Source organism: Carcharhinus amblyrhynchos, chromosome 2 (genome assembly GCF_965287045.1).
Source record: "Carcharhinus amblyrhynchos chromosome 2, sCarAmb.v2.hapA, whole genome shotgun sequence".
NCBI classification, from domain to species: domain Eukaryota; kingdom Metazoa; phylum Chordata; class Chondrichthyes; order Carcharhiniformes; family Carcharhinidae; genus Carcharhinus; species Carcharhinus amblyrhynchos.
In genome coordinates, this window is record NC_137325.1 from 133,542,689 (window position 1) to 133,568,157 (window position 25,469).

A 25,469-nucleotide genomic window follows, 5' to 3' on the forward strand; every position below is an offset into this window, starting at 1 on the left:
GATTGTTATACTTTCAATTCCAGATTTTGTGAATTCAAATTCTGCCATCTTACTAGGTGGGTTTTGAACTCTGGGGCCCCAGAGCATTACGCTGTGTCTCTGATCCATTGACAATACCGCTATGCCACACTTTGTATGTAAAGTTTTTTCTAGTTCATTCAAAGTATACATCTCCTTGTTGGGCTTTCTCTTTCAGCTAGTGAAAATAATTTCTCTCAAACATACGGGTTACCTTAATATCTTTAGTTTAGAATCCACATTGGCAATTTGACCAATTAGTTTTTCACCATCCTTCTGAAAGGCTTAAATGGGACTCCTTTAATATTTTAGTACTCTGTTGATGCTCATCATTCCTTCTTAGGACTAATGCTGTAATAAATGGACTTGCTGTTTAGAAAACCTGAACTATATTGAGGGTGGGATAAAATGAGATTTTGCTAATCGGCAGTGTTGCTCCAGGCGCCTATCCAGCACTTATCAGGTTGTATGATAACAAATGCTCCTAACACCTTTGCATTGCAGTTCAGAACAACTGAAGCTGTGGATGGGCTGGATATTTGAGAAAAGGTTTGGAGTTTAATGCAGATAACTGTGAGGTATTGCACTTTGGAAGGACAAGCCAAGGTTAGAACATACAAGGTAAATGGTAGGACACTGAAGAGTGCAGTAGAACAGAGGGATCTGGGAATACAGCTACATTATTCCCTAAAAGTGGCGTCACAGGTAGATAGGGTCGTAAAGACAGCTTTTGGAACATTAGCCTTTATAAATCAAAGTATTGAGTATAAGAGCTGGAATGATATGGTGAGGTTGTATAAGACATTGGTGAGGCCGAATTTAGAGTATTGTGTGCAGTTTTGGTCACCTAATTACAGAAAGGATATTAATAAGGTTGAAAGAGTGCAGAGAAGGTTTACAAGGATGTTGCCTGGACTTGAGAAACTGAGTTACAGGGAAAGGTTGAATAGGATAGGACTTTATTCCCTGGAGCGTAGAAGAATGAGGGGACATTTAAGAGGTGTATAAAGTTATGATGGGTACAGATAGAGTGAACGCAAGCAGGCTTTTATCACTGAGGCTAGGGAAAAAAAACTAGAGGACATGGGTTAAGGGCGAAGGGGGAAAAGTTTAAAGGGAATATTAGGGCAGGCTTCTTCACAGTGATGGGAGTGTGGAATGAGCTGCCAGATGAAGTGGTGAAAATGGACTCACTTTTAACATTTAAGAAAAAGTTGGGCAGGTACATGGACGAGAGGGGTGTGGAAGGATACGGTCCAAGTACAGGTCAGTGGGAAACCTATTTTCATGTTGAGTAATGACCCCATCCAAGGCAACAATTTTATTGTTGCAGTCATAAAGCAATTCTGTACTCCACGCAAACTTTGTTCTTAATTTTTGAGTCTAAAGGCAAGGCAACATTTTTAAAAAAAAGAGGGAGAAAAAGTGCTTAAATTGTTTGAAATGTTTCAGTACTTCTGCAACACAGTCTTTTGCGTTCATTACTACCGCAGACTTGATTTCCTACCTACTTGAGATGGCAGTTTTTTCTGACATGTTAACTTCAATTTAGAATAAGGACCGAATTAGAAAAGATACGTAGCAGTTTTCACGACCACCTGACTTCTCAGCCAATGAATATCATCACTGATGCAACACAGGCTGTCAGTTTGCGCATAGCAAGCTCCCACAAACATCGACGTGGTGATGACCAGATGATTTTTTTTTGTGTTATGTTGGTTGAGGGATAAATATTACCCATAAAGAGACACATTCTAACCATTATCTTGTAAACTGAGTTTGTGTCTTATATGCCCTGTTTGTGAACACAACTCCCACTCATCTGATGAAGGAGCAGCGCTCTGAAAGTTTGTGGCTTATGCTATCAAATAAACCTGTTGGACTTGAGTCTGGTGTTGTGAGACTTTTTATTATGGATAAATATTGGCTGGGCCACTAGGGATAATTCCCCTGCTTCTACAAAGTGGTGCAATGGAATCTTTTATCTCCTTCAGAGCTGGACAGGTGGGACCTCGGCTTAATCTCTCATCTGAAAGATGGCACCTCTGAGGGTGCAGCACTCCCTCAGCATAGCACTGTCATTCAGCCTTCATTTTGTTTTTGCACTCGAGTCCATCCCCTGTAATTCATGGATCAAAGTGCTGCCGACCGAGCCACAGAGCACATTGGGTTAGCTTAAAAATGCAGTCGATGTAAGTGAGCTACGTTTCAGTCAAAACTTTGCAAAAATCATTAAATTTTCAGGAACCTGAAGTCAGCTCCATAGTGGTTAATTAGTTCATTTTGGTTTTATTTTAAGTGATTGTTAAGGTAGGTAGTTCCCCTTTTACCCTGTTAAAAATATTAGTACTGTCACTAATTGCTTCTGGTTTTTCACGTTGATTGCTTGTATGAGGTGGTCCCTTTTAGATGCGTGATTAGTTGGAAGGTCTCCTACTGAAATTATGCGCTGGGCCATTTGATGTTTGACAAATGGCTGCAATAGAGTTGGGGCATTACAGGACTTGAAGCCAGTTCCCTAGTCCATCTTTGGCTTTGGGAAATGATTGCTCTGTCGTGAGATCCAGGGTTGAAAGCTAAGGAAAGTGCAGGGCCTTGGGGCTTGTTTGAACCATTTGTCACAGAAAAGTTAAATTTGATGAAGTAGTAACTTGTTGAGTTCAAAGATCATATTTGACTCGAGGAAGGTTGTGCTTCATACCTAGATAAAATTGGCCCCTTAATCGTTGCATTAACAAATAATGACTTCCTTGGGTGGGTGCATCAGTGCTCCTTAGACTCGGGTAAGCTGTGACCTTCGAGCCACAGCCTCCATTGTCAAGCCTTGGTAATTAAAATGGTCTACTGTAGTTGTAACCTTTGGTACACAGTTTCAATGCAGTGAGTCTTGGTCCCTGAGGGAATGGCTTTAATTGACAGGCTCCCACTGCAAATCTATAGTATTTCACAGTCAGAATTACTCACATGAATAGCTACTAGATTTCAGAACATTGTGAGCAGAAACAGATTTGCGTTGATTTAAAGCAGGCCTGTCCATAATTCACTTCATTTGTGTATGGGGTAGTTTTAGACGTGTTTACTTTTTTGTCACAGGACAGAGTTCACATCTGAAACTTTGATTCCTCTGTTCTACCATCAGATGCTGCCTGATATGCTGAGTGTTTCCTCAGCATTTTGGTTCTATTTTGCTTTCTTTTCAGAATTCCAGCATCTGCATTTTTTTTCTTGTCCGTATAAGACCTTTTTAATGGTATTTCAATCATTGGGTGGCACAGTGGTTAGCACTACTGCCTCACAGTGCCAGGGGCCTGGGTTCGATTCCTGGCTTGGGTCACCGTGTGTGGAGTCCAAGTGTTCTCCTCATGGCTGTGTAGGTTTCCTTTGGGTGCTCCGCTTTCCTCCCGTAGTCTGAAAGATGTGCTGGTTAGGTGCATTGGCCACACTAAGTTCTCCCTCAGTGTACCTGAACAGGTAGGTACTGAAGTGTGGCAACTAGAGGATTTTCAAATTAACTTCATTATAGTGTTAATTTTTTATTAAATGTAACTTTTTTCAGAATTCTCCCATGTCTGCCAACAGGACATTTGTGTTGCTAATTGTATAAATGTCCCACCTCCAGCACCTTTCAGTCCAAGCTTCTACATTGGCATACGTCTATAAGCAAGAATTATATACTTGCAATCATGTTAAGAAGTTCATACTTACTGATACCCTCCTATTGCTGCGGGTGGCCTAAAATTTGGCACAATTTTGAGTTGATTTGGTTTATTATTGTCACATGCATTAGCCTACAGTGAAAAGTATTGTTTCTAGCGCACCATACAGACCAAGCATACTGTAAAGACAGAAGGAGAGGAGGGAGTGCGGAGTATAGTGTTACAGCCATACCTAGGGTATAAAGAAAAATCAACTTACTATATGGTAGGTCCGTTCAAAAGTCTGGTGGCAACAGGGAAGAAGCTGTCCTTGAGTTGGTTGATACGTGACCTCAGACTTGTATATTTTTTTCCCGACAGAAGAAGGTGGAAGAGAGAATGTCCAGGGTGCCTGGGGTCCTTGATTTTGCCGGCTACCTTTCCGACGCAGTGTGAAGTGTAAACAGAATCATTGGCTGGGAGGCTGGTTTGCGAGATGGACTGGGCTTTGTTTACGACTCTTTGTAAAAAGCGAGACATTCTGGAGCACAAACAGCTCCTACATCAGGTAGTGGTGGGCGTATCAAATTGCGTAGTGTACCTAGACAATCTCCTAGTCTCTGTAATGACTTGTAGAGGGACGGGCAGATGGGATACAATGTGGAAAAGTGTGAGATTATGCACTTTGGAAGGAGGAATGGAGGCATAGATTATTTTCTAAGTGGGGAAAGGCTTAGGAAATCGGAAACACAAAAACTTGGGAGTCCTTGATCAGGATTCTCTCAAGGTTAACATGCAGGTTCAGTCAGCAGTTAGAAAGACAAATGCAATGTGGAGAGGGATAGAATAAACGAGCAGGGTCAGACCTCATTTGGAGTAGTGTGAGCAGTTTTGGGCTACATATCTAAGGAAGGATGTGCTGGCCTTGGAAAGGGTCCAGAGGAGGCTCACAAGAATGATCCTTGGAATGAACAACTTGTCGTATTAGGAATGGTTAGGGTTTATTATTTAAATGGGGATTATTATTTAAAAGGCGGAAAGCTGCAGCATGCTACAGTACAGAGGGACCTGGGGGTCCTTGTGCACGAGTCGCAAAAGCCCAGTCTGCAGGTGCAGCAGGTGATCAAGGAAGCAAATGGAATGTTGGCCTCTATAGCGAGGGGGATAGAATATAAAAGTAGGGAGGTCTTGCTGCAACTATACAGGGTATTGGTGAGGCTGCAGCTGGAGTACTGTGTGCAGTTTTGGTCGCCGCACTTGCGGAAGGATATATTGGCCTTGGAGGGAGTGCAGGTAAGGTTCACTAGGCTGATACCGGAGATGAGGGGGTTGGCCTATGAAGAGGGACTGAATAGACTGGGTCTGTACTCGTTGGAGTTTAGAAGGATGAGGGGGGATCTTATAGAGACGTATAAGATAAGGGGATGAATAGGGTAGAGATAGAGAGATTCTTCCCACTTAGAAAGGATAGCAGGACTAGAGGACACAGCCTGAAGGTGGGGGGAGTGGCAGTTTAGATTGGAGTTGAGGAGGAACTTCTTCACTCAAAGGGTGGTGAATCTCTGGAATTCTCTGCCCATTGAAGTGGTGGAGGTTACCTTGCTAAATATATTTAAGTCACGGGTAGATAGGTTTCTGATAGACAGGGGAATTAAGGGTTATGGGGAGAAAGTGGGAAAGTGGAACTGATCTATTTCAGATCAGCCATGATCTTATTGAATGGTGGGGCCGGCTAGATGGCCTACTCCTGCTCCTATTTCTTATGTTCTTATGTCTCTGGGTTTGTACCTGTTGGAGTTTAGAAGGCTGAGGGGGAATCTTATTGAAACTTATAGGATACAGGATAGAGTGGATGTGAAGAGGATGTTTCCACTAGTAGGAAAAATTAGAACCAGAGGGCACAATCTCAGGCTAAATGGATGATCCTTTAAAACAGAGATGAGGAATTTCTTCAGCCAGAGAGTGGTGAATTTGTGAAGTTCTTTGCCGCAGAAAGCTGTGGAGGGCAGGTCATTGAGTGTCTTTAAGACACAGATAGATTCTTGATTAATCAGGGGTTGTGGGGAAAAGGCAGGAAAATGGGGATGAGAAAAATATCAGCCATGATTGAATGGCAGAGCAGACTCAATGGGCCGAGTGGCCAAATTCTGCTCCTATGTCTTATGCTCTTATGGTGACACCTGGCAACTCAGTTGGGACTACAGCAGTTCAAGGTGACAGGTCACCAGCGCCACCACTTTGAGGGCAACTAAAGACAGTTAATAAATACTGGCCTACCCAGCGATGCCCACATCCTGTGAATAATTTAAAAAAAAGCTCTCTTTCAGAAAGTACAGTTAGCTGGTCAAGTGGTTAATCTCGCAAAGCGCCAAAGGCTCCATAACTGGCGTGTGTGAGCTGCCAGGTGGCCAACTGGTTCTCTATTCCTCTCTCTCTTTTAGCGGACATGTACGAATTTTCAAAAGCAAAGTTTTGATGGAGCATTTTCTGGATCCTAAAATTGTATTTGTTGTTCTACAAAGCTGAAATTAAGGGTTTCTAATGTATCATTGACTTTCCATTGCAATAACTATTTCTGATGATTTTCTATACATAATGTTTCAGTTTGCAGATGGATAAATCTAACACAATTGTGAAAATCTCTGATATAGGTTTGATGCAGTAAGAAGTCTCAACACCAGGTTAAAGTCCAACAGGTTTATTTGGTAGCAAAAGCCACTAGCTTTTGGAGCGTCGCTCCTTCGTCAGATAAGTGGGAGTTATGTTCACAAGCGGCACATAAAGACACAAACTCAATTTACAAAATAATGGTTGGAATGCGAGTCTTTACAGGTAATGAATTCTTAAAGGTACAGACAGAGTGGAGAGAGGGTTAAGCACAGGTCAAACAGATGTATATTGTCTCCAGCCAGGACAGTTAGTGAGATTTTGCAAGCCCAGGCAAGTCGTTGGGGTTACAGATAGTGTGACATGAACCCAAGATCCTGGTTGAGGCTGTCCTCGTGTGCGGAACTTGGCGATCGGTCTCTGCTCAGCGACTGTGTTGTCGTGTGTCGTGAAGGCCACCTTGGAGAACGCTCATCCGAAGATCAGAGGCTGAATGCCCATGACTGCTGAAGTGCTTCCCAGCAGGAAGAGAACGCTCTTGCCTGGTGATTGTTGAGCGGTGTTCATTCATCCGTTGCCATAGCGTCTGTATGGTCTCCCCAATGTACCATGCCTCAGGACATCCTTTCCTGCAGCATATCATGTAGACAATGCTGGCCGAGTTGCGAGAGTATGTACCGTGTATCTGGTGGTCTCACGTAAGAACGCCATCCACCAGCTACACGGTACATAGTCTTGCAACTCGGCCAACATTGTCTACCTGATGTGCTGCAGGAAATGATGTCCCAAGGCATGGTATATTGAGGAAACCATGCCCAACGGATGAATGAACACCGATAACAGGCATTCGGCCTCTGATTTTCAGGTAAGCATTCTCCAAGGTGGCCTTCACGACACAACGCAGAGTTGCTGAGCAGACACTGACAGCCAAGTTCTGCACACATGAGGACGGCCTCAACCAAGATCTTGGGTTTATGTCACACTATCTGTAACCCCCATGACTTGTCTGGGCTTGCAAGATCTCACTAACTGCCCTGGCTGGAGACAATACACATCTCTTTGGCCTGTGCTTAACCCCCTCTCCACTCAAATTGTCTGTACCTTTAAGATTTGATTACCTGTAAAGACTGACATTCCAACCATTATTTTGTAAATTGAGTTTGTCTTTATATTCTCTGTTTGTGAACAGAACTCCAGCTTACCTGACGAAGGAGCAGCGCCCTGAAAGCTAGTGGCTTTTGCTACCAAATAAACCTTTTGGACTTTAACCTGGTGTTGAGATTTTTTACTGTGTTTACCCTCAGTCCAACACCGGCATCTCAACATCATTAGTTTGATGGCCAGAGAGAAAAGTTAATAATTTCATTGGCAATTCCATAATGTAGTGTCTGAGCAACCAGGGAGAGATTATAGTATATTGTGCCTGATAACCGAGTCTTAAAATCTGCTGCATAATAAGCTGCTGAATTTCTGCCTATTTTTAAATTGTTATTTTTAATAAATTTCCCCTCCTTCATTGCCCTTGAGCTGAGGGAGTCTAACAGTCAACCACATTACTGTGTTTCTGGAGTCACATGTAGGTCAGATCAGGTAAGGACGGCAGATTCCTTTCCCTAAAGGACATTAGAGAACCAGAAGGATTTTTCTGATAATCGACAATGGTTTCATGGTCAGCATTACTGAGACCACCTTTGTATTCCAGAATTTTTTTGAATTCAAATTCCACCAGCTATAAAATAATGAGGCATAGATCAGCTAGATAGTCAGTGTTCTTTCCCAAAGGTAGGGGAATCTAGAACTAGAGAGCATAGGTTTAAGGTGAGAGGAGAGAGATACAAAAGTGTCCAGACGGGCAATTATTTCAGAGTGCCTGGAACAAGCTGCCAGAGGTAGTAGTAGAGGCGGGAACAGTTTTGTCTTTTAAAAAGCATTTAGACAGTTACATGGGTCAGATGAGTATAGAGGGATATGGGCCAAATGTGGGCAATTGGGATTAGCTTAGGGGTTTGAAAAAAGGGTGGCATGGACAAGTTGGGCTGAAGGGCTTGTTTCCATGGTGTAAACCTCTATACTCTGTCACGATGGGATTTAAACCCATGTCCCCAGAACATTTTCCTGAACCTCTGGATTACTAATATTGTCTATCCTACCATCTTAGCCTGATGATTTGTCTAATCATTATTTTTTTGTTTATCATGGATGAAGATTGTTCCATCAAAGCAATGTGGAGAAAGAGACTTAAAACAAAACATTTATTTTCCTGTGACTCTGCAGATGATTTCCGTCACTGGGTTTATGGACAGCGATAGAGCTGACTTGAAGCTGATGGGCTATTTAGTTGGTGCCAAGTACACAGGATACCTCTGCCGCAGCAACACAGTCCTCATCTGCAAAGAGTAAGTTCTTGATTCCTGATTTAAAATGGCAGTGATTAATAGCAAAGGGCTAGTGTTCGCCATTGCAAAAGAAAAGACATTGGCACTCGCCAGATGAATTCTGATGTGACAGCACTTCATTGACTTGTAATATATATTGGATAAGTACCCCTTTCAGAGGTGGAGTAATTAAATCCCATAATGTCGGATCCTCTTACTGATCGCGTCAAGGTCATCTGGAATGGAACTTACAAACGTATTACCTAATGGCCAAATGCTCTTGAGAGCAATGACAGTAGTTTGCGATGCTCAGCTGATAACTTAAGTAGAATAATTGGTGGTCAAAGGTGCAGTTGCCATAATTATGGTTCATCGTCATTTCCTGCCTTTTTCCTCCCCAAAGACTGCCCTGAAGTATTCCGAGGTTGCAAGAGGTTTAGCAGTAGGCGCAGGGAGTCAGTGGGGAACAATTCTAAAAGACGGTAATGGAGCTAATGAAGTTGAATACATTTAAGTCAGAGTGCTTAAAATAAAAATACACTTGCTTTAAAGTTTTCATCAAATCACTGGGTGATGCAGAACAGAAGGAGGCCATTCAGCCCTTTGTGCCTGCTCTGGCCCTTTTGGAAGACCTATCCAAAGAGCAATGTTCATCTTTCCAAGTATTTATCCAAAAAAGCAAAGTACTGTATATGGTGGAACTGAAGCAAGAACACAGTACATTGGAAAAACTCAACAGATCCAGCAACATTGATAAGGGCAGAATAAAGAACAGTACAGCACAGGAACAAGACCTTCGGTGTGCCAAGTCTGTGCTGACACGGATGCCTCTCTAATCTAATATTTTCTTGCCTCTACGTGCTCCATATGCCTCTATTCCCTGCTAATTCATGTATCTATCCAGATGCCTCTTGAAAGTTGTTACACAACCTGTTTCTTCCACCACCTCCAGCAGCACGTTCCAGGTGTTCACACCCTCTGTGAAAAGCTTGCCCCTTACATTTCTTTTAAACTTCCCCCTCTCGCTTTCAACCTATGCCCTGAGTAACTGACTCTTTGACTCTGCAAAAGAGACTATGACTCTCCACTCTATTGAAGCCTATCATAATCTTGTAAACCTCTATCAGGTCCTCCTCGTCCTCCAATGCTCTGATGAAAATAATCCAAGTTTGTTCAACCTTTCTTCATAATCCATATCCTCCAAACCAGACACCGTCCTGGTAAATCTCCTCTGCACCCTTTCCAATGTATCAGTTTCTTTCCAGTAGTGTGGCAACCAGAATTGTACACAATACTCCAAATGAAGCCTAACCAAATCTCATAGAGCTGCAAAATGATTTTCCAATACTTATACTCAACTCCCCGACGAATGAAGGTCAGCATGCCATATGCCACCTTCACCATCTTGTCTACGTGAGTTGCCACTTTAACGAAACTGTGGATCTGCAGGCCTAGATCCCTCTGTATGCCAATATTTCTAAGGGCTCTATCATTTAGTCTATACTTTCCTTTTGCTGTAGACCTTCCAAATTGCATCACCTCACGTTTAGGTTAAATTCTATCTGCCATCTTTTGGCCCAGGTCTCCAGCCAGTTTATATCCTGATGTATCCTCTAACAAGCCTCCTCACTTTCTGCTACTCCCCCCAATTTTTGTATCGTCTGCAAATTTACTAATCAAATCATTTGCATTTTCCTCAATCATCTATATATAACAGTTCTCTCAAGCTGTTTTTTATTTAAGAGTAAAGAGATGCAGTCTGTCAGTCGTCATGTATGCCATGCAGTTATGGTATCCTCCTTATAAATCTTCTCTGCCTCTCTCTGGTGCATTTACAATAACATTATTACTGACAGTCATCCAGTCGTGAAACATTGGCTCTATTCTGTCTCCACAGCTGCTGTCAGACCTGTTGAGATTTTCCAGCATTTTCTGTTTTTGTTTCAAATTCCAGCATCCACTGTAATTTGCTTTTATTATTATTACTATATTTCTTTGGCTCTTGTAGCAGACAGTTGGAGAACTACCTCACAATTACCTGGGCATTGTTCCTCCATTCATCTGTCCGACTGTTATCTTTTAATTTTATCTGAAATGTCACATAGGCGCTTTTAAATCTATAAAAACTTGCATTTTTAAGGCACCTCCAATGTAATAAAAAGTGCATCGCTGAAACATTATCTGGGAAAATAAGCTACGTGTGGAGATGGCGTAGGACAAGCTGCCAAATTTTGGTTTGAAGGAGCCTCCTGAAAGAAGATTGGGAGGCAGAGAGATTCAGGGAAGAAATTACAGAGCTTAGGGTCCAGGCAACTGGAGTCACAGCCCTCCTGAAAAGCATTAAAATCAGGGGTGTACAAGGCATCAGAATTGAAGGACAAAGATCCTAGAGGGTTCTGGAACTGGAGGAGATTGCAGAGGTAGGGAGGGATGAGGTCAAGGAGGGCAATAAACACATTCAGAATATCAAGTTGAAACATTGCTTAACTCCTAGCTCCTGTGGGTTAGGATGCAGCCTATGAACACAAACAGAATGGGGACGTCTGCTGCAATGGGTCTTTGAACCTGATCCTTCCTGAGTCAACTACAGAATTTCCCACTTGCACCGTAGTGGTAATGTTGGTAAAAGCATTAGACAGGAAATCAGATGCATGTGTTAAAGGAACATCTGTGATAATAGGGACCTTTAGTCTGTATATAGATTGGGAGAGTCAAATTAGTCACAGTGCAGTAGAGGAGGAATTTCTGCTGTGCGTACTAGTTGGATTTCTGGAGCAATATGTTGAGGAGCCACCAAAGGAACAGCCCATCTTGGACTGAGTTTTGTGCACTGAGAAAGGATTAATTGACAATCTGGTTGTGAGAGAACTCTTGGGGCCGAGTGTCCATAATATAGTAGATTTCTTTGTCAAGGTGGATAGTGAAGTTGAATCTGAGAGCAGGATCCTGAATCTCAATAAAGATAGCTATGATGGTATGAGGCATGATGGACTGGGAAACATCATTGAAAGGAAAGACAGTGGACAGGCATTTACAGAACGAATATGTTTACTGTTTATTCCTGTTTGACACAAGCGTGTAAGGGAATTGTGGCCAAACTATGGCTCGCAAGGGAAATTAGAGTACGTGATTCAAGAAGGAAGCACACAAATTGGCAAGAAGAAAACAATAGGCCTGAGAATTGGGAACGGTTGAAAATTCAGCAAAGGAGGACCAAGGGACTGATTAAGAAGGGAAAATTAGCGTATGAAAGTAAGCTAACCGGGAACAAAAAAACTGACTGCAAAAATTTCTATAGGCGTGTAAATAGAAAAAGATTGACAAAAATGAATGTAGACCCGTTACAGTTAGCAACAGGAGAATTCATAATGGGGAATAAAGAATTGGCTGAGGAATTAAATTCATGCTTTGCTTTAGTCTTCAGGAAGGAAGACAGGAAGTTCTGAGAGAAACAAGTTTTAGTGAGAAGCTGAAGGAAATCAGCATTTGTGAAGATATGGTTTTGGGAAATTGTTGGGATTGAAGGTGGATAAATCTCCAGGTCCTGATTTTCTTCCTCCTAGAGTACTTAAGTGGCCCTGGAAATAATAGATCCATTGGTGGTTATTTTTCCAAAATTCTTTGGATTCTAGACTGGCTCCTACAGATTGGAGGGTAGCTACTGTAAGCCCACTATTCAAGAAGGAAGGTAGAGAGAAAACAGGGAACAGCGAGCCTAACATTGGTACTAGTACTTCATAACTCAGTACTTGGAAGGTAATGGTTTAATCAGACAAAGTCAGCATGGATTTACAAAAGGAAAGTCATGCTTGATGAATCTGTTGGAATTCTTTGAGGATGCAACTAGCAAAGTTGATTGAGGAGAACCAGGTTTATTTAGACTTTCAGAAGACTTTGACAAGGTCTCACATAACAGACTACAATGTGTGAAGTTTATGCACATGAGGTTGTAGGTAATGTCTTGAGATGGATAGAAAGCTGGTTAGCAGATAGGAAGCAAAGATTTGACATAAATGGATCTTTTTCTGATTGGCAGTCAGTGGGGTTCCGCAGGGATCTGTGCTAGGACCCCAATTGTTCATATATATTCATGATTTGGAAGAGAGAACGGAATGTATTATCTGATTTGCAGATGATAGAGAGTTGAGGAGGATACAGAGATGCTTCAGCATGATTTGGATAGGCTGTGTGTGGGCATGTGCATAGCAGATGCAGGATAATGTGGATAAATCTGAGGTTATCCACTTTGGTGGCAATAATAGGAAGACAGATTATTACTTGAATGGGTGTAAATTGAGAGAGGTGGATATTCAGTAAGACCTTTGGAGTCTTTGTGCATCAGTCGCTGAAAATAAGTGTGCAGGCACAGCAGGCAGTAATGAAGGCAAATGGTATGTTGGCCTTCATAGCGAGAGGATTTGAGTATAGGGATAAGGATGTTTTGATGCTATTGTACAGGGCATTGGTGAGGCCACACCTGGAATATTGTGTGCTTGTGAGGAAGGATGCCCTTGCAATAAATGGAGGACAGCTAAGTTTTACCAGGCTGATTCTTGGGATGGCAGGTCTGTCATTATAAGGAGAAGCTAAGTCGGTTAGGATTATATTCATTGGACTTTAGAAGAGTGAGGGGGATCTTGTAGAAACTTATAAAATTCAGAGAATGGTCCCAGTGGTGGGGGAGACCAGAACTCGGGGTCATAATTTGAGGATAAACGGTAAACCTTTTAAGACTGAAGTGAGGAGAAATTTCTTCACCCAGAGAGTGGTGAATGTGTGGAATTCAGTACCACAGAATGTAGTTGAGGCCAAAACATTGATTTCAAGAAGAAATTAGACATAGTTCCTGGGGCTAAAGGGATCAATGGATATTTGCTTTGATTTATTATTGTCACATGTATTAGTATACAGTGAAAAGTATTGTTTCTTGCACGCTTCGTAGACAAAGCATACCATACTTAGGGACGGAAAGGATAGAGTGCAGACGAAATGTTACAGTCACAGCTAGGATGTAAAGAAACATGAACTTAATGCGAGGTATGTCCATTCAAAAGTTTGGCAGCAGGGAAGAAACTATTCTTGATGCGGTTAGTATGTGTCCTCAGATTTTTGTATCCTTTTCCCATAAAACAAGTTGGAAGAGACTTTGCCAAGGTGTGTGGAGTCCTTGATTATGCTGACTGCTTTACCAAGGCAATGGGAAGTACAGACAGTGTCGACGGTTGGGAGACTAGTTTGCATGATGGATTGAGTTTCGTTACAACCCTTTGTAGTTTATTACGGTCTTGGACAGAGGAGGAGCCATACCAAGGTGTGATACAACTGGAAAGAGTGTTTTCTATGGTGCATCTGTAAAAGTTGGTGAGAGTTGTAGCAGACATCCAAATTTCCCTAATCTCCTGAGAAAGTGGAGGCGTTGGTAGGCTTTCTTGACTATAGCATCCGCATGGAGGGACCAGGGCAGGTTGGTGATCTGGATGCCTTAAATCTTGAGGTTCTTGACCTTTTCTATTTTGCCCCCATTGATGTAAACAGGGACATGCCCTCCGCTATGTTTCCTGAAGTTGATTATCTGCTTTGTTTTGTTGACACTGGGAGAGAGATTATTCTCATCGCACCAGTTCACCGAATTCTCTACCTTTTTCCTGTACTCCGTTTTGTCATTGTTTGAGATCCGACCCACTAAGGTGGTGCCATCAGCAAACTTGAAAATTGAGCTGGAGGGGAATTTGGTCATACAGTCAGATGTATAAGGAGTGTATTAAGGAGATGAGCTCTCAGCCTTGCAGAGCACCGGTGTTGAGGATGACCGTGGAGAAGGTGTTGTTGCCTATCCTACTGACTGCGCTCAGTTAGGAAGTCTAGGATCCAGCCATAGAGGGAGGAGCTGGGTCCTAGCCGTGAAGTTTGGAGATGAGTCTTGTAGGAATAATGGTGTTAAAGGCTGAGCTGTAGTCTGTGACTAGGAGCCTGACTTAGGTGCCTTTGATATCCAGGAGTTCCAGGGTTGAGTGTAAAACCAGAGAGATGGCATCTGCTGTGGACTTGTTGTGGCAATAGGTGAACTATAGTGGATCTGGGAGGCAGGAATTGATTTGTACCATGACTAACCTTTCAAAGTACTTCATAATGATGCATGTCAGAGCCATTGGACAATAGTCATTAAGGCACGCTGCCTGGTTTTTCTTTGATACCGGGGTGATGGTCGTCTTCTTGAAGCAGGTAGGGACCTCAGATTGGTGTAAAGAGAGGTTGAAGATGTCTGCGAATATCCCCACCAGCTGGTTTGTGCAGACCTGAGTGCCCATCCGAGTACCCCATCCGGGCCAGTCACTTTCTGTGGGTTGACTTTTGAGAAGGCTGCTGTGACGTCAGCAATAGCGACCTCAGATACAGGTTCGTCCGAGGCTTCCAGGACAGGTGTGCTCTTGCTGACCTCTTGCTCAAAATGGGCACAGAATGTGTTGCGCCCATCGGGGAGAGATGGTGCCGGTGATTTAACTGCCATCATCTTGTAGCCTGTTATGTCTTGCAGGTCTTGCCATATTCAGTGGGAGTCTGTGTCCAGCCTGGGATTCTAGCTTGGTGATCATATCTGACTTTCTAGACTAGGTCAGGGTCACCTGACTTGAATGCCTGTTTGCCCATGGTTTCCGGTTGGGGAACACATGCTTTGACACAGTCTTCGACACACTTTCTAATGAAGTCAATTACTGTAGTGGCATACTTGTTCAGGCTGGTCTCAGATTTTAAATACTGACCGGTCTACCAACTCTGAAGTAGTCCCATAGGAGATCTCCTGATTCCTCAGACCAACATTGCACAACTTTTTTTGGTTTTTAACTTGTAAAGCGGGAGCACAGCCTTGTGGTCTGATTTGCCCAAGTGTGGGAGGGCAATAGAGCGTGAAACATTTTTGATATTTGTGTAGCAGTGGTCTAGGATGTTTGGGCCTCTGGTGGAACAGGAGATATATTGGTGGTATCTTGGTAGAATGCTTTTGAGCTTGGCCTGATTGAAGGTCCCAGCCATGATGTTTCGTCTCAAAGGGGGAGGGGAAGATCAGGATATTGAATTTGACGATCAAAATGAATGGCGGAGCAGACTCAAAGAACCGAATGCCTCCTGCTTCTAGTTTGTATGGCAGGGGAATGCACTTCATAGTTATGGTTGCAGCAGCAGTTGTAGTGCTTCTAGATCCTGAGAAAGACCAGAGCTTATTGCGAAAGCTGGAGAATGTCATGGAAAAGACAGGTTTCAAGAATGACTGACTGGCAGTCAGAAACACTTCCCTGCATTTGCTGCCAGGCTTGGAGCAGACTTTGACAAGACATTACAGATCCTCCCCTTTTCATACTGAAGGTTCATATCTTGCAGGAGTATACATTGTACCGATAGAGTCATTTGCAACATTAGCAGTAAGAAGAAATGTTACAGGCTGGCTACTTCTACATTAGTGAGCAGCAGATGATCTTGAATAGTTGGTGGTTCTGTTCACAGGCAACCCACGGAAGACGACAATTGCTATCTTTAGAAACAGGGATCTTCTTTATCTTGGAAAGAGGGTGTATTCATAAGTATCAGTGGATTATTTTGAGCAACACAGCTAGACTGCAAAGATCAGATACTATATTCATCCTAACTTTGCAGCAACAATAGACGTAGCCTTCCTTTACTATGCCTCATCAGGATATGCCCTTTGTGTCACCTCACTTCCACATTCCCAGTACTAACAACTGTGAACATATGCTCCAACACGAGATACAAAAGGTGTGGCAATGGGTATCCGCAGGAATCCCAGTTATGTCTGTCTCTCTGTGGGTTAATTTTTTGGGTGGGGGCCGGAGTAAAACTGGAACAGGAAATGCCCCACATCTGTAAACATCCATTCCCTCTACCACTGACTCTTAGTAGCAGCACTGCAGCAAAGATCCTTAGACAGCACCTTCCAAACCCATGACTAGTTCCATCTAGAAGGACAAGGGCAGCAGATACATGGGAACACCTGCAAGTTCCCTTCCAAGCCCCCCTCTGTCCTGACTTGGATGTATATTGATGTGGAATGCTGATGTTGGACTGGGATAAGCACAATAAGAAGTCTTCTTACTTGGAAGTATATTGCCATTCCTTCGTCGTCACTGGGTCAAGCTCTTTGAACTCTCTCCCACCCATGCCGGTGCCCATTGCCACAGCTTTTATATCTCGTATTGGAGCATCGTATGTTAACAGTTGAAATTGGGAGAGAGAAAGTGAGGTGACACAAAGGGCATGTCCTGATGGATCACAATAAGGGAAGGTTATGTCTGTTGTTGCTGCAAAGTTAGGCAGAGTACGCTACCGGAGCTTTGCAGTCTAGCTGTATTGCTCAAAATAATCCACTGATGCTCACGAGTACACCCTCTTTCCAAAATAATGAAGATCCTTGTTTCTAAAGATAGCAGTTGTCATCTGTGGATTGCTCATGAACAGAACTGCCAACTATTCAAGACCATCTGCTGCAGTCTCACTAATGTAGAAGCAGCCAGCCTGCAACATTTCTTCTTAACTGCTAATGATGCAAATGACTTTATAGCCAATTTCTACCCTGTAGCTGCATGAATACAACTTGAGATTTAGTAGAAGGATTTAGACGTCATTAATATTTAGCAGGGAGGTTTGTTCAGACCAGTCCTTCCTGTAGATTGATAGCAAATTTGAAAATTGCTAATGTCATTGAGAAATTACACAATGAAGGATGCAAGGTTGGGAACACTGCCAAGGTTCAGTAGTTATTCAGTGCAAACCAGCCTCTCATCCATTGGCTCTGTCTACACTTCCTGCTGCCTCAGAAAAACAGCCAGCAAAACCAAAGACCCCACGAACCCCAGACATTCTCTCTTCCACCTTTCTTGGTCGGGAAAAGACACAAAAGTCCAACCGATTCGAGAACAGCCCCTTCCCTGCTGCCGTCGGACTTTTGAATGGACCGATCTTATGTTAAGTTGATCTTTCTCTTCACCCTATCTGTAACTGCAACACTACATTCTGCCCTCCTTTCCTTCTCCCCTAGGTACTCGAACGATACGCTTTGTCTGTTAAGTGTGCAAGAAGCCACATTTTTCATGTATCTCAATACGTGTGACAATAAATCAAATCTTATTCAAATATTGGTGTTTTGTCACCGTTTACATTTCCTTGCTAACTTTGTGTCCTATCGCCCTGTGACCCTGATGCTCTTGTTAAATCACACTGTCTGTGAGGAGATATTCAGCCCATCCTGACTGTGGCAGTTCTTTGAAAAAGCTATCCCATTACTTTCCTTCCTCCTCCTCCTTCCTCCTCCTTCCTCCTCCTTCCTCCTCCTTCCTCCTCCTTCCTCCTCCTTCCTCCTCCTTCCTCCTCCTTCCTCCTCCTTCCTCCTCCTTCCTCCTCCTTCCTCCTCCTTCCTCCTCCTTCCTCCTCCTTCCTCCTCCTCCTTCCCCTCCTTCCTCCTTCTTGCCCCCGCCTTCCTAATAGCGAATGTTTTTTTTCTCTTCAGGTACTTATCCCATTCTTTTTTGCAAGTTTACATTGATTCTTGCGTCCATCCTATTCCAAATCCTGTTCACCAACCCACAATCTGCATTTGTCTCCTGGTCCAGTATTGTCTCAGATCTGAAATACCCTTATCTGTATTTTCAAGATGCATCAGAGTTTCAGTTCCTGCTGCAGGCGTTAACATTGAGTTAGTGTATTTTGAAGCCTGATATGTATTTCCTTATTTTAAGTTTTTAATCTCCCACTCACCTTTCAGATCCAAATTGATCCAGTTGGCTAGTAAAAATCACTGCGTAGCTGACAGGCAGTAGTGGGATTTGGTTACTAAATCCTGTGATCAGTAAAGATTGCATGAGACATGAAAATATGCTCACTTTCTTCAACTGAAATGTCTTATTTTCTCTCCCCCTTAAGTTGCACCTTTTTGCTTTCTGATGGCTATAAAGTCAGATTAGACGGTCCTTTTCCATGGTTTCTTCCAGATAAGAGTTCTTTCACTTCTGTCTTTGGAATTTCCATCCTGAGAATTTGATCATTGGTGCTGATTGATGCACTGCTAAACAAAGCAAAGCTGCCTTTGTTCAGGTAGCAAGAATTTGTATCAGTCAGCTCGCCCCAGGCACTTCACAGGAGCGTTACCTCACAATATTGGGGCATCAAGTCAAAGAACGCTGGTAAAGTCAGGGGACCAAAAGCAGGGTCAAAGATAGAGTTACACAGAGTATCTTGAGGGAGGAAAGAAAGGCAGAGATTTAATGGGGGAATTCCACAACTTGGGGCCCAAACAACTGAAGGCACAACTGCCATAGCAGTGTGGGGTGGATGGGGGAGGGGCAAGCATGTAATGTCCAGATTTGGCTGCTTTTTTTATATTTGCTCAGATGTGTGGCAGCATCTTGTGTTTTAGTTCTGTGGGTAAGGATGGCAGGTTCCCTTTCCTTAAGCACACCGGTGAACAAATTTGGTGGTGTTTGTATCGACAATCTTGACAGCTGCATGGTCACTTCTACAGAGTGGAGAATTTTATCTGTAGATTTTCTTACTAAACCTAAAACCAATCCATTTAAGTTTATTCTATGGTAACATTTGAATTTCTGTACTCAGCATTCTTTATTCCAAGCCCCCTTGTCCCTCTGGATTACAAGTGCAAGCTATAACCACTGCACCATCATGCCTGCTTACTAGTGGAAGTGTGACCAATCCAAAATGGCCTGTGAGTGCCTCATCCTAAAATAACCCCTTCACCCCCCAAGAGTTAGCAATTGGCACGTGCCAAATCCCCCCAGATACTGCTGTGAATCCAGCCTGATGCAGGCTGGTGATGATGCTTAAAGTTTTAAATAGACCCATTCTTACAATTTTAAAATCCATTGAGTAGTGCTTTGGGAGCAGTGTGATATAGGTGAGATCTTTTATTTGTTCACAGGATGTGAACTTCACTGGCCAGACCAGTATTTGTTGTCCATGTTTGATGACCCTTGAGAAGATGGTGGTGAACTTCCTCCTTGTATTGCTGCCTTCCATGTGGTGGGGGCACACCCACAGTGCTGTTAGGGAGGGAGTCCCAGGATTTTGACCCAATAACAGTGAAGGAATAAAGATGCATTTCCAAATGAGCGAGGGGTTTGTGACGTGGACGGGGACATGCAGGTGGTGATGTTGCCATGTGTCCTGCTACCCTTCTCGATGGTAGAGGTTGTGGGTTTGGAAGTTGCTGTTGAGAACACTGCTTTCTTCTTGAAAGTGAACTGACTTTACTTTCCTGGTGGCTTGTCTTGAGAACAGACCCATTGGATTGAAATATGAGAAGGCAAAGGAGTGGAGGATACCGTGTGTGAATGCCCAGTGGCTCTGTGATATTCTCCTCGGGAACTTTGATGCACTCCGGCAGATTCAACACAGTCGCTACACGACGTTCAACCTCCAGGACCCTCTCGCACCCAATCCACAGCTGGTTTCAAACCTTTTAGGTATCGTATACCAACCTTCAGGTGACAATATTTTTTAATCCAATTCTTTATTGGTAGGTGACTAAAAATGAGGATTGACTGGACAGAACCAAAGGACAATCTACCAGCAGCTCGTGCTGAATTTACACAAGTGCTCCTGGAATAAACTCCAGTGGACGGATGATATCTTTATTTATTAAAAAGGCTAGAATTCCACACTGGGTCCCAAAATGAACCCATTCATTGAACACTGACCAACACGCAGTACATTTCCACGCTGTTTTGTTTCTGATTTTTAGCCTCCGAGATTTCTCTAACTCGTGTTCCTGTTGATGGAACTTTGTTTCTTAATCAAAACGTTAAGTCAGCTGCTCCTATCTCGAATGTAATGAATTCTAAACCCAAATCGTTTAAATGCATCTCCAGTATTCCCAATAATGTGTGAAGATAAATCTAGCAATATTCCTGGCACTGAAGCTATCTCCAAATTCAAAGATGGTCTAATATTTATCAGGCAATATTCTTATTTTTTTGAAATAGCGATGAAGTTATCCACCCTCTTTCCATTTTTTTCTATGAAAATACTAACGGGGAAAAGTGTCATAGAGCCATATAGCGCAGAAAAGGCCCATCGATTCTGCACCGACAATAACTATCACTAAATCGCGCAAATCCCAATCTCCTGCACTTGTCCCACATCCTTAAATGTTGTGATATTTCAAGTACTCATCCAAATATTTTTTAAAGGTTGTATGGTTTCTGGCCTCTACTACATTCCCAGGCAATGCATTCCAGATTCCCACAGCCCTTTGAGTGAAAACGTTTTTTTTTCCCAAATCCCCTCTAATCTCCTGTCCCTTATCCTAAACCTACGTGCTCTCGTGACTGACCCCTCAACCAAGGGGAACAGGAGCTTTCTATTTGCCTTGTCCATACCCTGCATGATCTTGTATATCTCAATCATGTCCAGCCTCAGCCTTCTCTTCAAAGGAAACAATCCAAGCCTATCTAGCCTCTCCTTGTAGCTCAAATACTCCATCCCAGGCAGTATCCTGGTGAACCTCCTCTGTACCCCCTTTAAGGTTATCACACCCTTCCTATAGGGAGGTGACCAGAACTATACGCAGTACTCTAGCTGCGGCCTGACCAACGTGCTCCAACATACAGTTCCAACATTACCTCCTTGCTGTTATACACTAACATCAGACGTACACAGGCCAGAGATCTGGCTGAGAGCTCCCACCCAAGATGTTATTTGGATATTGACTGATCTACAGTACATTTCCAGCCTTTTCACGTTTGACTCTAGTATTGTCAATTTGCTCATAATATTTTTATTTTTAAAAGAGCCAAGATGTAGATATTCAGTTCAACATTTGTATCATTTGCAAATAATAATTTAGTGAAATTCTTCTTAATTTTGTTTTCAGCTGCCTGGCGGCTGCCGCTGAAGATCTCACCAGAGCTGTTGATGGTACGTTGACGTTTAGTGACCCTCTATCTCAAGTGTGTACTGCTGCTGCGTATTTTCTCCTGTTGCACTCTGTCCACCTTTTGGCTGCTTTTTTTATTCGTTTATAAGAACTACGAGCAGGAGTAGGCCATTTGGCCCCTCGAGCCTGCTCTGCCATTCAGTAAGATCATGGCTAACCTTTTTGTGGACTCAGCTTCACTTACCCGCCTGCTCACCATAACCCTTAATTCCTTTGCTGTTCAAAAACCTACCCATCTTTGCCTTAAAAACACTCAACGAGGTAGCCTCAACTGATTCACTGGGCAGGGAATTCCTCAGATTTACAACCCTTTGTGTGAAGAAGTTCCTTCTCAGCTGCGTCCTAAATCTGCACCCCCTTAATTTGAGGCCATGCTCCCCAATTCTGGTTTCACCCACCAGTGGAAGCAATCTCCCTGTTTCTATCTTATGGGATGTGGGTGTCACTGGCTGTGCCACCATTTATTGTTCATCCCTAATTGCTCTTGAACTGGAAGGGTCATTTCAGAGGGCTTTTTTTAAAAAGCCAACTGCATTGCTGTTGCTCTGGAGTCATATGTAGGTGAGACCAGGTAAGGAGGTCAGATTTTCTTCCCTAAAAAACATTAGTGAACTAGATGGGTTTCTATGACAATTGGCTATGGTTTCATGGTCATCTTTAGACTTTTCCAGTTTTTATTAGATTCAGATTTCACCATCTGCCATGGTAGGATTCAAACCTGGGTTCCAAGAGCATTACCCTGGATTGTTAGTCCAGTAACAATATCACTGTGCCACCACCTCCCGCTTGGCTCTGGATTAAATCCAACAGTCCAAATATGTAACCTTGTGGCAGATTAAATAGCTCGCTTTACGTTTAAAAAAAATTTCTGTCCATTGAAAATATTGTAGCTCCCAGCTTGGAATAAAAACCTACCTTTACATTCACTGTTGTCCTTGACCTCGGAAGATCCCATGACTGGTGGTACAATGGTTAGCATTGCTACCTCACAGTACTGGGTTCAACTCCAGCATTGGGTGACTATGCAGAGTTTGCATGTTCTCCCAGCGACTCCGGGAGCTGCGGTTTCCTCCCAAACTCCAAAGCTGTTAGGTGCATTGGCCACGCTACGTTGTTCCTTTGTGTCCCAAATTGTGTAGGTTAGTTGCGTTAGAGGATTGGGCAGGGGATGTGTGGGTCTAGCTAAGATGCTGAGTCAGTGCAGACTTGATGGACCGAATGGCCTCTCGTTGCATTGTAGGGATCAGATGATTTCTATGAACTCATTCCAGCCAATAAAGTGTAGTCACCGTAGTAACACAGCGAATGCAACCAGCAACTCGCACTCAGCAAGGCGCTGTTAACTCTGATGATAACCAGATGATGTGTTTTAGTAACATCAGCATAGGATAAATGTTGCCCAGGGCCCACCAGGGAGTAAACCATACCCCACGGTATCTTGCAAACCTGATATTGTCATCTTCGTGCAGTAACCAGCCTGTCCTAAGAGAAGGATCACGTGACATTGTTGCAACAATTAAAATAAGTCAGCATGGTCCCAGATAACCATAGGCTGCTCTCCCCTTTTGAGTGGGGAGAGCTGGCTGGTGGTGATTTTAAGCCGAGAACCACCACATTGCAGGCGAGGGGGCAAGTTGGGAAGACCAGGTCTTCATGAATAACAACAATACCTCAAACAGCTGCAGAATAAACTGCATGGTTTGAAGATAAGTAGAGTGATATCACGCGCGCACACAGCTATGTGGCTTTGGGGCAGCGTTGCTGTGAGGTCACTGAATTCCCCATACAGTAGCTTGTACCAATGACCCCTTAACCTGCAGGTTTAAACTGTAAAGGGCCTTTAATGAGATAAGACTGAGGCAACAATAAAGTGAGATTTGAACTTTGTGAGATTGTTCATACCACTGTGAATGATATATTTCATTTATTTAGCCAAGTGAGTCAATTGAGAACTAATTCTCGTTTACAGTAATAACCTGGCCAGGAGGCTAATGCAACAGAAATTACTCAGCAATACAATTAATTTAAACACTAAAAGCAAAGTACAAATTAGCAATGAGAGAGTATTGACAGATGAACTGTATATGAGTACCAATCAGCAGAGTCGTAAGCCTTTGGCGAAAGGCATCCACAGTAATAAATTTGGTTGTTTCAGCTTTAGTTATACCTCCATCCAGTCAATGGCAGCCACAAACTGAAATGAGTTACCACCAAAGATTGTGCTCGCTCTTGCAGTCACCAGTTTGATCAAATCACACGACATCAGATTCTAAGAGTTCAGATAGTATAGTGTTATCACGAGCAAGGACCAATGAATTATCAGAAGCCAGAGGAGTTAGCACCCTTGTGTGTGATGAGGGCCACCTAATCAAGGAGTACAGGTCACAGTGATGGGTGTGAAATGGGGTGCCAGTGACAAACCTAATTGCAAAGTGAACAAGGGCATCTAACCTTCCAGGCAAAGTTTTGGAGGCCAGTTTATAAATGAGGTCACTGTCATCCAAGACGAGCAGGATAGATATCTGAAGTGTGGTGTATGTTGTTGTGAGCGACAGCCCCATCATGCAACTAAGGTCAGCTATATAGAACCTATCCAAAAGTCACACATACTCTGATATTGGTGATTGGAAGATTCCATGGTTGTGGGTATTTTTGAAAGTGTTTTATTAATTTAGTGGGCTGTTATATTTGTATTAGCTTTATTTTGTGTTTTACATGTATTTGAAATCTGGATTCTGAATTTGCATGTGATTATAATCCTGCAGGTGCAGCAGGTGGTCAGGAAGGCGAATGGGATGCTGGCCTTCATAGCGAGGGGGATTGAATATAAAAGTAGGGAGGTCTTGCTGCAGCTGTATAGGGCATTGGTGAGGCCGCAGCTGGAGTACTGTGTGCAGTTTTGGGCGCCGCACCTGCGCAAGGATATTTTGGCCTTGGAGGGAGTGCAGAGGAGGTTTACTAGGCTGATACCGGAGTTGAGGGGATTGAGCTATGAGGAGAGGCTGAATAAACTAGGCTTGTACTCGTTAGAGTTTAGAAGAATGAGGGGAGATCTCATTGAGACGTATAAGATGATGAATGGGATGGATAGGATAGAGGTGGAAAGACTCTTCCCGCTCAAAAAAGACAGTAGGACTAGGGGGCACAGCCTCAAGATAGAGGGGGGGCGGTTCAGAACGGAGTTGAGGAGGAACTTCTTCACTCAAAGGGTGGTGAATCTCTGGAATTCTCTGCCCGTTGAAGTGGTGGAGGCTGCCTCGCTAAATATTTTTAAGAAGCGGGTTGATGGGTTTTTGATAAGAGAGGGGATTAAGGGTTATGGGGAGAGGGCGGGAAAGTGGAACTGAGCCACGACAGATCAGCCATGATCTTATTGAATGGCGGGGCAGGCTCGAAGGGCCAGATGGCCTACTCCTGCTCCTATTTCTTATGTTCTTATGTTCTTATAATGTATGTTACTTGAAGCATTTATTGTTTTTCCTGTATTTTGGACTGTTCCATGTGTTGAAATGGAGAGGGCATGGGATCCAAGAGGCTGTTGCCTTGTGGATCCAGAACAGGCTTGCCTTCAGAAGGCAGAGAGTGGATGTAGATGGGTCTTTTTCTGCATGGAGGTCGGTCTTTTCTCCTTGGAGAGACGAAGGATGAGAGGTGACCTGATAGAAGTGTGTAAGATATTGAAAGGTATAGATCGGGTGGATTCTCAGAGGCTTTTTCCCAGGGCGGAATGGTTGCTACGAGAGGACACAGGTTTAAGGTGCTGGGGAGTAGGTACAGAGGAGATAGCAGGGGTAAGTTTTTCACTCAGAGGGTAGTGGGTGAATGGAATCGGCTGCCGTCGGTGGCGGTGGAGGCAAATTCGATAGGGTCTTTTAA

At 43.3% G+C, this 25,469-nt stretch overlaps 1 protein-coding gene across 1 annotated transcript in view; it reads left to right on the forward strand.

Annotated features, from left to right (window-relative positions):
- paxip1 (PAX interacting (with transcription-activation domain) protein 1) overlaps positions 1-25,469 on the forward strand; it is a 140,191-nt gene that overhangs the window by 96,623 nt on the left and 18,099 nt on the right. Inside the window, exons 11-13 of the mRNA XM_080212980.1 lie at positions 8,535-8,656; positions 19,937-20,121; positions 21,531-21,574. Coding sequence (XP_080069106.1) covers positions 8,535-8,656; positions 19,937-20,121; positions 21,531-21,574 — 351 coding nt within the window. The remainder of the gene's footprint in view (positions 1-8,534; positions 8,657-19,936; positions 20,122-21,530; positions 21,575-25,469) is intronic.